The 12,055-nt window shown below is 44.1% G+C and overlaps 1 protein-coding gene across 4 annotated transcripts in view; it reads left to right on the top strand.

Moving 5' to 3' along the window:
- ADAMTS7 (ADAM metallopeptidase with thrombospondin type 1 motif 7) overlaps positions 1-11,567 on the top strand; it is a 127,268-nt gene extending 115,701 nt beyond the window's left edge. For all 4 annotated transcript variants that reach the window (XM_067555460.1, XM_067555458.1, XM_067555457.1 and 1 more), the window contains one exon: positions 9,442-11,567. In XM_067555460.1, the coding sequence (XP_067411561.1) occupies positions 9,442-9,605 (164 nt within the window). In that variant the 3' untranslated portion in view covers positions 9,606-11,567. The remainder of the gene's footprint in view (positions 1-9,441) is intronic.
- Positions 11,568-12,055: the final 488 nt, after the last annotated feature.

Below are 12,055 nucleotides of genomic sequence, written 5' to 3'. Positions count from 1 at the left end.
AGTAAACTTGGGATTTGGGATTTACATCCAGATCACTAGTTAGGCTTCTAAAGAAAGAAATACAAAGGGTTAAGTGAAATCAGGGCACAAGCAGATGGCCCCGCTCTCTAGAGACTGCGGAAGGTCAAACATTTTTCCCAGCACAAGAACAAGCATCTTCCTTTCCAGGGCTCTTAAGGAAGGATCACAAACCCAGCCGAGATTTTCAGAACTGAGTTAGGCACCTAAATTCACAGGTAAACACCAAAATCAGAGCAAAAGAAGTGCCCTGATTTTCTAAAGGTGCTAAACACCCAGAAGTTCCCATTGACTCCAGTGGAAGACGTTTTTGAAAACCAGGCCACTTTTTAGGAATCTAACTTTAGGTGCCTACTTCTGAAAACGTTGACACTAGGATATACTAACTAAGGTTCAGTGGGTGCAGGCTGAGCTCCACTCTTGTTATTCAGGATGGTTCTGCAGTTCAGCCGCTACAGGAACTGGTTTGTTTTTGCGAGCGTGTGAACTCGTGGTCTCACCCTGCAGCACTGACTCAACGGGAGCAGGATCAGCCCCATAGGGCATGGAAAAGCTGCTGGACTGATAGCACTGGAGACTGAAGCCCTTTGTTTACCCTCAGAACAGGTACAGAACGAATAGCACCAGCTTCACCCCACACTGCCCAGTCAATTCTATGTATTAGTCCATATAGGATCTGGTCTTGCCCCATCACTGTAGCTTCTGCGCACCTTCCCGTAATGCACTAAGAAACATGCCTAGCATTAGTCTCATCCTAACTCCAGGGGGAGAAGTGTGTGCAATGCACTGTTTCATTTTGGTCAAGTTGGACAATAGGACAATAGGACGAAGAAGCATGCCTGGTCGCTGGCGTGGAAGGGGTAGGTTTGTAATGGTCCTTAGTTCCTGTGGTAGTTTGTACCACAGCCTGAGGCCGGACCCTGGGGATGCTCAGTCTGCTGCATAGACAAGCTTTCACCTTATGGTAGGAAGGTCCATTTTGCTTGAGGAGCAGAGTTGACAACCACAATCTTCATCCTGGAGTTTTAGGCTTTTTTAGCCTATCCTGGACCCAAGGCATTGAGAACCTTGAGGATAAGAACCTAGAACTTAATTCTCTATTCTGTGGGAAGCCAGTGCAGAGAATAGCGAACAGATTTGATGTGCTCATGGTAGCCATTGCTGAGAAGATGCACTGCCATGTTCTTGGACTAGGTGGTGTTTCCAGGGGGCTGGTGATTTCATGCTCAGATCTATCACATTGCTGTGCTCCAGCGAGGGTTTGTTAGTAACAGACATAGGCATAATGAGACCCAATGACTGGAAGCGAGAGAAATTCACACTATAAACAAGATCCAAGCTCTAACAATGAGGGTAATTAATCATCGGAACAGCTCATCAGGGGATGTGATAGGATCTCCTTCACTTGGAGTCTTTTAAGCAAGACTAGAAGGCTTTCTAAGAGATCTAGCCTAGCACAATTAGAAGTTACACGCTTGTTACAGGAATCAGCTGGTGAAATTATCTGGCCTGTCTTATGCAGGAAGTCAGACGAGATGATCATGATGGTTCTTTCTGGCCTTGAAATACACAGTGTCCAATGGATGTCAACGTCAGTATGCCCCTCGGTACTTTGGTGCTAGTTACCCAGGGTTGCAATACAAACCTTACAGGAATTCTGGCTAGGTAGAGCGCTGCTCAGCTACACCACAGGGTATTTTTTAGTCAAGCTGTTTAAGCTCTTTGGGATATTTTTTTTTTTTCATTTCCATCTATTTAACTTCAGAGCTTAATAAACAGCATGGAGAGCTCAAGAACTTTCATCTTTGCAACCTGCCTACACAGGACTCATCTTCTGCTCCTTCTCTCTCCCATTCAATGGCACTTTCGAAGCAGAAGCTCTGCAAGTGCTGAGATTTTTAGAGGCAAAGCTGAGACATTGCACAGGAACCTGAGATTCAGCAGGTACAGGTTACCCTGAGGTCATGCCTCTTGTTGAAGAGTAAATTATTACTGAACCCAGTAGAGGTAAAATGGTTTTGCCTGCTTAAGTGACTGAGATTATGAGCTTGTGCATTCAAATGTACAGTTTTAACCAGTTTTATAACCCTGCCAGTCAATGAGCTGTTAACATTTCCATCATGCACCTTTACTTTCACGGGGATTGCTCCAGGCTGAAATGTGGCAACATTTTTAGAGCGACGAGGTGGATGAGGTAATCTCTTTTATTGGACCAACTTCTGTTGGAGAGAGAGAGAAGCTTTCAGAGTTTACACAGAGCTCCTCTTCAGATCTGAGAAACTAAGGCCAGCTCTACATTACAAACTTAGATTAGTACAATTACATTGCTCAGGAGTGTGAAAAATACCCCTCACCACAGCTACCGCCTCTCGGGGAGGTCAGTTAACTACGCCAATGGGAGAAGTTCTTTCGTCGACATAGTGGCGGCTTCACTAAAGCGTCGCTGCATTACTGTAGGTGAAGCCAAGCCCTACTTCAGAGAGTCCCTGCTAAATACAAGGTGGAACCGATTGTTTAGTGTAAGTATTTCAAGGGACCTTTCAAGATGAAGTGGCCCATTAACACAGCTCTCCAGGCCTACGGAAGAAAAGGGAGAGGGGAAGCAGCTGAGGGATGGGTGAGGGGGTTGTTAGTGGATTCTAGATTGTTGTAATAAGCCGTAAATCCAGTCTCTCTCTCCAGTCCCTGATTTTTAGTGGTTTTGCCAAGTTTGGGGTTTTTTTGACTGTGCAGTGGTAAGTGCCGTGCGGAGGGGAGACGGAGTGACACCCTCATTCCCAGGCAGTGCTTTCAGAATTAAATGCCTAGTGATGTGGACACGTTTAAGAACAGGCAACCAAGCTCTAATGTCTGGGATCTGGAGCGAGATGAATTCAGAAGGGAAATAAGGTGTTGGGTTTCCCACAGTAAGGATAACTAGCCATTGGAACAACTCGCTAAGGAACATGGTGGAGACTCCATGACTTGAAGTCTTTCAATCCAGGCGGGATGTCTTTCGGAAAGTTTTTCTGCAGCTCAGTGGAATTTAACCTTTGATGCACTGTTTGCAGGGTGTAATTCTCTGGCCTGTGCTGTGCTGAGGTCAGACCAGCTGATCGTAATGTCCTGTCTGGCCTTGAATTCTGTGACTCTCTGGCCATTGAAGCAGCAATCGCAGTGAAGTTACTGCACTTTCTTAAATGCCTGTAGTTCCCTCTGGGAATACATGTTGGCTACTAAAAAAAACACCCATGTTGACTATTGAGCCAGTAGAAAACGTCCTGTAACGTCTCCTGTAGTATCAGTTCTGCTGCACGTACGGGAGTTTAAATTATCTGCTGAACAAGCCAGTTAAAGCAATGTTAAAGATCCACTTCATACCCATCAGACTGAGGACATTCCGAGTAAAGGCCAAATAGGTACTCCCTGGCTCCGGGGCCAGCTTATGGGATGGAGCATCTCTGGGCTCATCGGCAGGCACTGAATGCCATCACACTCTGACAGCTGTTTCTGTAGGGAGATGCAGGCCACTTCCAGGGGACAGGTTGGAAGCAGCCCGGCAGCACCACAAAGGCTATGATGCTTGCCTGGCATGGGTATTGCAATGTTGAGGGCCGTGGACAGCTCTGGGTATCCTATAAACCCAGGCAAGAGCCACTCACAACCCAGCCCTTTGCATAGAGAAACAAGAGGGGCGCAGATGCTCATTAAGGTCTTGAGCCAGTTCACACACACTGACACAGCGTTCCTGAAAACCCCAGCCTCGGCGTCCAAATTCTCCCTCCCAGCAGCCCGTGATTTTAGTACATCTCAGCTTTCAAGGAGTTTGAATGGATTCCACAGCTCTGCTGACGGGGCTGGAAATGGGAACCATGCAAATCAGCCAGCTTTTGGCTCATGGGGGCACCCTTTCAGCAGACGCCCTGAGGGGAGGAACACTAGAGAGAGGGTGTTTAAACAGCTTTTCACGAGTGAGCCAGCAAAATGAATTAATGGATAATGGCTGGCATTTAGGGGCTTAGTCTATTGTAAACAGTTTTTTCAAGCCACAAAGAATTATTGCCAAGCAGGAATAGCTGAGGGACAGCCAGAGAGAGAGGAAATATCTCCACTGAAATAGGAAATTCATTTTAAAAAACAGATTGGCTTTGTTAGCGACAGGCTGGTGAGCGAGGAGTCTGAAATGAGCACAGCAGTGTCTGTGTTCCACATTTCACAACATTCTTTCCATTAACTACTGGCCATCACGTTTTCTCTCATGGGAAGTCGCACTGGCCTTTCCCTAAACAAAACCTTTTGTCCGCTGAGGTAAGGCAACGTGAAATGATGGTCAGTGAACTGTGTCCCTCCAACTCGGTCCCAGTAGCCTAGATTTGCTATCAAGAACAGTGTAAATAACCAACAGACTTGTGTTTAGTAAGCATACTTCTGCCGAGACGATCAGACTTGTCCAAACATTTAATCCTGCAGGCTGGAGGGAGATGACTGGTGGAGGGAGTTCTTGAAGGATCAGTCTTGGGACCAATATTATTTAACAGTTTTATTACTGATCTTGCAACAAAAAGTAGGAGTGCACTAATAACATTACGGATGACACAAAGTTGGGAGTGTTGCCAATGTGGAGGAGGACCAGACTATCATTCAGGAAGATCTGGATGACCTTGTAAACTGGAATAATAGAAATGGGATGAAATTTAATAGTGCAAAATGCAAGGTCATGCATTTAGGGACTAACAACAAGAATTTTTGCTCTAAGCTGGGGACGTATCAGTTGGAAGTGAGAGAGGAGAAGAACGACCAATAGTCCCAGGTCTATCACAGGATGACTGTGAGTCACCAATGTGATGCATCCGTGAAAAAGGCTGATGCAGTCCTAGGATGCATCAGGAGAGGTATTTGCAGTAGAGTCAGGGACATGTTAGTACCGTTATACAAGGCACTGGTGAGACCTCCTCTGGAATACTGTGTGCAATTCTAGTTTCCCATGTTTAAGAAAGATGAATTCAAACTGGAACAGGTGCAGAGAAGGGCTACGAGGATGATCCCAGGAATGGAAAACCTGCCTTATGAGAGGAGACTCAAAGAGCTTGGCTTGTTTAGCCAAACCAAAAGAAGGCTGAGGGGAGATATGATTGCTCTCGATAAATAAACACCATGGAGGGAGAGGAGTTAAGATAAGCGTCAATGTGGACACCGGCACAAATGGATATAAACTGGCCATCAACAAGTTTAGGCTTGAAATTAGGCAAAGGTTTCTAACCATCAAAGGAGTGAAGTTCTGGAACAGCCTTCCAAGGAGAGCAGTCAGGGCAAAATACCTAACTGGCTTCAAGACTGAGCTTGATAAGGGGATGGTATGATGAGTCTGCCCACAGTGGCATGTAGCCAATCTGTGATGGGTAGCAGCAAACATCTCTAACGGCTGGTGATGGGACACTAGATGGGGAGAGCTCTGAGTTACTACAGAGAATTCTTTCCCAGGTGTCTGGCTGGTGGGTCTTGCCCACATCTAAATAATCGTCATGTTTGGGGTCGGGAAGGAATTTTCCCCAGGTCAGACCGGCAGAGACCCTGGAGGGATTTCACCTTCTTCTGCAGCATGGGGTCGCTTACAGGTTTAAATGAGTGTAAATGGTGGAGTCTCTGTAACCAGAATTCTTTAAATCATGATTTGAGGAGTTCAGTAACTCAGTCAGAGATTAGGGTCTATTACAGGAGTGGGCGGGTGAGGTTCTGTTGCCTGCACTGTGCAGGAGGTCAGACTAGATGATCATGATGGTCCCATCTGACCTAAAAGTCTGTGAGTTTATAAGAGGTGTTTCCCAAGAGTAGACAATCCAGAGAGAATTGGCAGATTACCAGTACCACACCTGAGACAGACTTTGGGAAGGTCTAATTTGTCCTTCTTTAAGTAAGAGTCACAATTTACTTTAATCATTCCTACAGGTTATGGGAGGGAGTCAAACTAGACAGAGGTGATGTGATTTAATGGTGTTTAAAGTAGCCATGTATGATGTAGGAGGCTACCAGTGGCATGTGCTTGTTTTTACATACATTTAAGTAGTATTAGGAAGACTCAAAAACTAAACCAACTACCAAACCATGTCTATTTGTTGATCGCTGCCACCCACTTAACTAATCAGAGCTACTGCTGCTGTTAGGTGAAAGGAGCCGGCTTATTTGACATCAGCTATTTGGATCTGCATCTCACATGCTGATAGAACTAAGCCCCAGAAATTCAGTTTTGCATGTTCAGGCAACAGGGTAAAGTTAATGGACTCAGGCTTTTATTTTTGCCTTTGCTTATATTACCACAGAAGGGCTTCCCATGCTGTAAACGCAACAGGCACGCCCTGCCAGTTCTGTGGTGAATTGGTTCTGGTCCCTGAAAATAGCTGCAGCAATCGGGGCTCCCAAATGCTTTCAGTCAGTCACTGACAAATCCCCACTTCTCTTACCCCAGTCCAGCAATAGATTGGCTGTGTCCATTCCAAGCCACAGAGCGACTAGGTATCTACACCCACGTTGTGGAGCCACAGAGTTAGATCCCCCTTCAGGCCCGAGAAACATCTGGCAGCCATGGACACATTGCACGGCTAGTTTCTTGGCTCCTTTCCTCCCTTCCCTAGCAGACCCTTCAGATCCCTGTCCATGTATGGCCTTTGCTAAGATGTCGCTGGACCCTGATTAGCAAGTCAGAGAATTCCATAACATTGCTGACATTAGATGGCACCACACTTATTAAAGCTGCAATGGCTAGATGTTGTTTTAAGCATCCATTAAGCATTCCCTCCCCACCACCACAATCACACAGACCAAAGTGTACGGGGCAGGGGTTCAATATTGCCTTGCAATCCTTAGGAGAGCAAGCGTCTCGCTGGACAAACATTTAGCGGAATACACCAGCTTTTCATGCCTCCTTCACTGTTCTCTCTCTGCAGGCATTTTGACTCCCAGACTGTTTGCTTAAGGAAATGGCTTCTTCAGGCAGCTTCATCCATCTCTGAGTAACTCAGCCACGTCCTGTGCTGAGATCTGTAACTTTCCGCATCATCATTGTAGCTGGCCAGTCCTCTTCCCCCCCTGCAGAAGTCTAAAAATACGCAGGCTGAGTAATATTTCCCAAAGCTAGGACTCTCTGTGAAGCAGAATTCAGTTTTGTTGTTTTGATTGCAAGACACCTGCAGGAAATGAACTGGGTTGTTGTTTTTTTTATCATCCACACACAACCCAAAACAAAATTATTTAACCCTTTTCCAGTGCCAGTGGATGGTGGTAAAGCTAATAGCTTGGGGACGTGAAATGAGGTACAGTGTGGCAGGGGTTACCAATAATTTCAACTGGATTGTGTTCAAAATGACCATCAGAATAGTGTCAGAAGTCAGTTCCCTCCGAATCGGAATGCCCTCTCGGTCCCTAGTGTGGGGAAGGTGCTTTTCTTCATCTCTTGTTTATCTGTGCTGTTCATCACCACGGTATCTGAGCTCCACACATACAGTCGTAGGTGAGTAGTTCTCTCCCCACTTGTCAGATGGGGACTTAGGCACAGGAAAATTAGACACAGGCAGTCTGGGCAATTCCGGGAATTGAAAACAGAGCTGCTGAGTCCCCCGTTAGCCGCAAGACCCATCTTCTAATGCTCATATTTGCTTCCCATTGTAACCTTGTTTTGATTCTGACTAATTCTCTGCTGTTCAGGATCTTACACCAGACTCGTCACCATTATATCTAAGCACCTTCCAGAGCTAAAAATAAACAACGGGACTAACACCTGTCTGCTTCTGATTTCCACTTTGTACTTTGTATGAGCTGCAGGAAAGTTTCTTCCTTGCCTCGGTTTCTTCATCTGTAAAATGCACACACCTCAGAGGGTTATTGCGAGGCTCCATTTGTTAACCTGTAAAGTACTCTGTGATTGCCAGTGTGAAGGCACTATAGAAGTGCAGTGCTTTATGTATTCACTGAATCAAACCAGAGCGCTGAGCCTTTTGAGGTTTGCCCCTGGCTAGTTGAAGTTTCATGAGAGCTTGATGTATTTCAGTTCAGCGAGAGGAGCATCCATCTGGCGAGGCTGACATGAATTCACAGGCTACCTTGCTCCCTGAGCTGATTGATTCCAGTGCAGCATAAATCGAATGTTCACACTGAGACAGGCAAAGTATTAGTATACAAATGCAAGAAGGGACATTGTTTGCATTTGTTAACAGCTGACCCATGACTCAAACAAGAGCTGGGGAATACTCCTGCGTTTAAATTAGGGCTTGAAGATGAGAGGATTAGAGGAAGATCATAGTTAGCTCAGAGGGGGGTTTTGTGACTATATTGTCAAGGAATGCTCTTGTGATGAGGTAATCCATAATGGACAGCATCTTAAACCATAGCCAGAAAGCTGATGTTAGTCTGATCAAAAGCCATCCAGTTATTTCACAGTGCTCGTGTGAGAATGTAAAACAACGCAACACTCGCCTGTGAAAATAATGTGCCACACAGACAGGGCATGCTGGAGACAGAACCCGCGTACCCAGAAGTCACTTGGCAGCATTAGTCTGGCATCCATAACGCTGCACCAGGCCACATGCTTATGATATTATTGACCGTTATCGTATAATTCACTGATCTGGACATAAAAATAAGAGAACAGTTAAGAGAGAGACTCAGGCAGATAAAAACGTTGGTACAGACCTTCCGTCAGTCCCACTAACGGTAATAATTAGCATTTATAGAGCACTTGAATACTTCAAAGCCACTTCCAGGCATTAAGTAATTAATCCCCGCAAGGAGCTGAATGACATCCACTCCGAGTGGCTTCAGTGGGAACCGCAGCAGTACTCGTCTGATTGAAGAGCCTGCTGCGAAACTCAAACGTGGCAAAACTCAACCCCACCCTGTGCCTGTTAGCTCCCAAACAGGGCCCCCCCCATGGGCGGGAGTGGGGGGGGAAGGGTACACTTTACCAGGGCCCGGAGGCCCTGGGGGGCCTGGCTGAGGCTGCAACCCCCATTATGGGAGGGGGCTTGTGTTACAAGTTTGTACTGGGCTCGAAAAAAAGTATGCTGGGGCCCTGCTCCCAAAGACAGGCAGCTGTGCGGGAGGATTCGGATGTCAGCACAGAGCCCCGCCCCCCCATCTATGCAAATCCTGCTTACTCAAGGTTTATGGCCTCTAGACTGATAAATAATGAATAAATACAATAACCCTCATCACTTAATTGTGATAAGACCTGTGCCATCACCTTCTCTGCGATGAACGAGTGTCCATTGGCACTTAGATTAGATCAGAACAAATACGAACATTCAGCCTTAGGGGAAAAGAGGATTCTGCTTTCCAGGACTCCACTTCTCTTTGTTCCTGTATTTACCTCACTGTCAGCTGAAGAGAAACTTTTGCACCAACCTTGTATTAAACGGTAACATTATTTCCGTTTCTTCCCTCTCTCTCCTTCAGGCTTCGTCTGTGAGCGGGACCGCCTCACCTTCAGTTTCTGTCAAACCCTACGGGTACTGGGACGATGCCACCTTCCGACTGTCAGCGTGCAGTGCTGCCGCACCTGTCGCCAGCACGGTCACAGTACTCGGGACCGCGGGAACGAACGTGCCTCCAGGAGGTGAATCCGCTTGGGTAGAAGAAACATTCATGGAGATGGGGGGAAACAGAGCTGTAGAAGCGTCAAGAGAATGTACATTATGCAGTGAACAAAGAAGCTCCTTAAAAGTAGGTTTTGCCACATGGTCTGTTCATATAGCAATGCAGAAGGTTGCTACAAGTTCCTCCACTGGGGATTTTGTATGGTGCTCTTTAAAAACACAGGGAAGACTTTTTTTTTTTTTTTTTTTTTTAAACTACAGTACATGGTGCTCAAATGATCGGTCTGAAACCAGAACCTCGCTCTCACTAGACAGCACTGAAATCCCTGCTAGTTACCATGGAGAAATGTACTGTTTCCTAGTTGAAAACAGATCCAATTTTCCATATCTCATGTCCCGCCTAATGTTAGACAATCTACGAGAGAATATTTTAGGAAAGAGAAACTTAAAACAGAATAGCAAACATTTTGGGGAGATCGCTCTGAAAGGTTTTTGGTGCTATCATTTGGCATTTTCAGCTTCTGATTGGTGTTGGCAGGCCAGCACAAAACTCCGACCAAGTGACTTTTTATTATTAATTATTATTATATATAAGTGAGCATCTATCATTCCAAACAGTGTAGCTTTTGCCTTTTTTTCTTGAGGGACTCAAAGTTGGTAACCCACTTTTGTAATTTACTTAAGAATGTTTACAAATTGAAGTTAACTACACATAATTTAAGAAACTGAGACAGATTAGCGTGAGCAGGGAAGAAAAAAACCTGCATTAGTCATTATCACCAAGAGTATTAAGCTTGCAGATCCTCCAGTACGTGTGAGTATTCCTTACCCTTTTAATACTGCTGCTGGTTTTCTGTGTAAAAGTTATTGTACATATGAGTGTGTTTTGATGGAAGGTAGAGGGGAGAGGACCTCAAACCATGAATGAAGAGACAAATTCATGTTGGAGGAAAAATTACATTGTTCCTGGCATATATTTGTAAAGAGCCCAGTTTACTATCCTAGTCTAATTCATGAATGATGTATTAAAACTGCATCGACTGCTATTTTACCTTCTCTACATTGTTCCTCTGGAAGGCACTCATGACCAATTGGATTATTAATCGCACAACTGGATTTCTGCATGTGATTACAATATTTTGTATAAGTTTGGTGGTTGGTGAAGGTTTTGTCTTTGTTTCTACAAATTTAAAAATCTTCTTTCTGCTTATATAGCTTTACTTTTGTTAAAGTTAGTTGATTCTTTTAACTAGACTGTCTGATATTGTACAAGGAAAGGGTACATAATTACCAAGGCAGGCATTGTCCTCATTTGTCAGGAGTCCAATAGTGACTATATGTTAATCCCTCAGTTTATTAAGGAAGGACTTATTGTATGGTCCCTGGAAGAAGGTCCAAAACGTTTGGATAAAACTTCATTTGTATGTTACTCTCTGGGATATAAAAAATGATCAAGTAATTGGAGACAATGAATAAAATCCTACTTGCTTTGAAGAAAGTAGGATTTTGCTATTGATTTTAATTGAAGTAGGATTGAGCCCAGTATCAGTTAAATGATGTTGTGCAATACAATTGTACAGTTCAGAGTAAGTAAACTTTTTAGTGCCACACTGATTTGTACTGTGTGAAGTCACTTTCAGTCCAATCGCCAAGATGACAAGGGAAATTCCTATGTATAATTTGTATGTAAAATGCAACCCATCACTTTACCACCTGTATGTTGTTTCTTTACAATCTGATGTACATTTTTTATATTTAAAGAAATTGTGAACGTTCCTGTTTTATTTCCCAGCAACAGTGCCGTCCCATGCAACATTTCGTTGCATTCATCAGGGCTCTAAGATTTTACTAAGAAATAGTTTCCAAGTTTGTTGTTTTTTAAATGGCTGTAACTCACAAGCGTGTTAAATTAAACTGTTACCAAAAGAAATGTAATGTTTGCAGATTTTCTGTTCTCTGTGGAAATTCAAATAATTTTTCATTAAAAACCCTATAGAAAAAGTTTATGCACCATGACTTTCCTCTGACCTATAGCAGAAACCGGCAATCAGGATGCTTCTGAAAATCCTTTGAGGCTGCTGATGGAAATTATCATTAATTTTATGATTAAATTATGAAGTATGATTGGGGGTAAAAAAATTAAATGTCAAGGTAGCTTAGGACTCTTTTTGACTTCAAAGCCACTTAGATGCTTTTGCAAGTTTTCCCCTTGTTCCATATGGATTATTTTCAATGATAGTCCAAATTTCAAAGTGGCCCAGGATGTCGAAAACACAGATGACTAATGTTTGTCAAAATTGGCCACTTTGACAAATCAAAGAACCTTACTTGGAAATCTAGATGGTCACACTTCACCAGAATTATTGAAATTCTCCTTTAAAATAGATGTATTTCCATATATTTTAATGTGAAAGGAAGGTTTGATAGCTGTTACTACTGGTCCAGGTAATCATCAAGATGCTGTGAAACTTATA

The sequence above is a fragment of the Emydura macquarii genome, unplaced genomic scaffold (assembly GCF_026122565.2).
Source record: "Emydura macquarii macquarii isolate MOO-44397 ecotype Brisbane River unplaced genomic scaffold, CSIRO-AGI_Emac_v2 contig_1644, whole genome shotgun sequence".
Taxonomy (NCBI): Eukaryota; Metazoa; Chordata; order Testudines; family Chelidae; genus Emydura; species Emydura macquarii.
The sequence above is the reverse complement of the archived record's forward strand: the minus strand, read 5'-3'. Positions and strand labels throughout refer to the sequence as shown.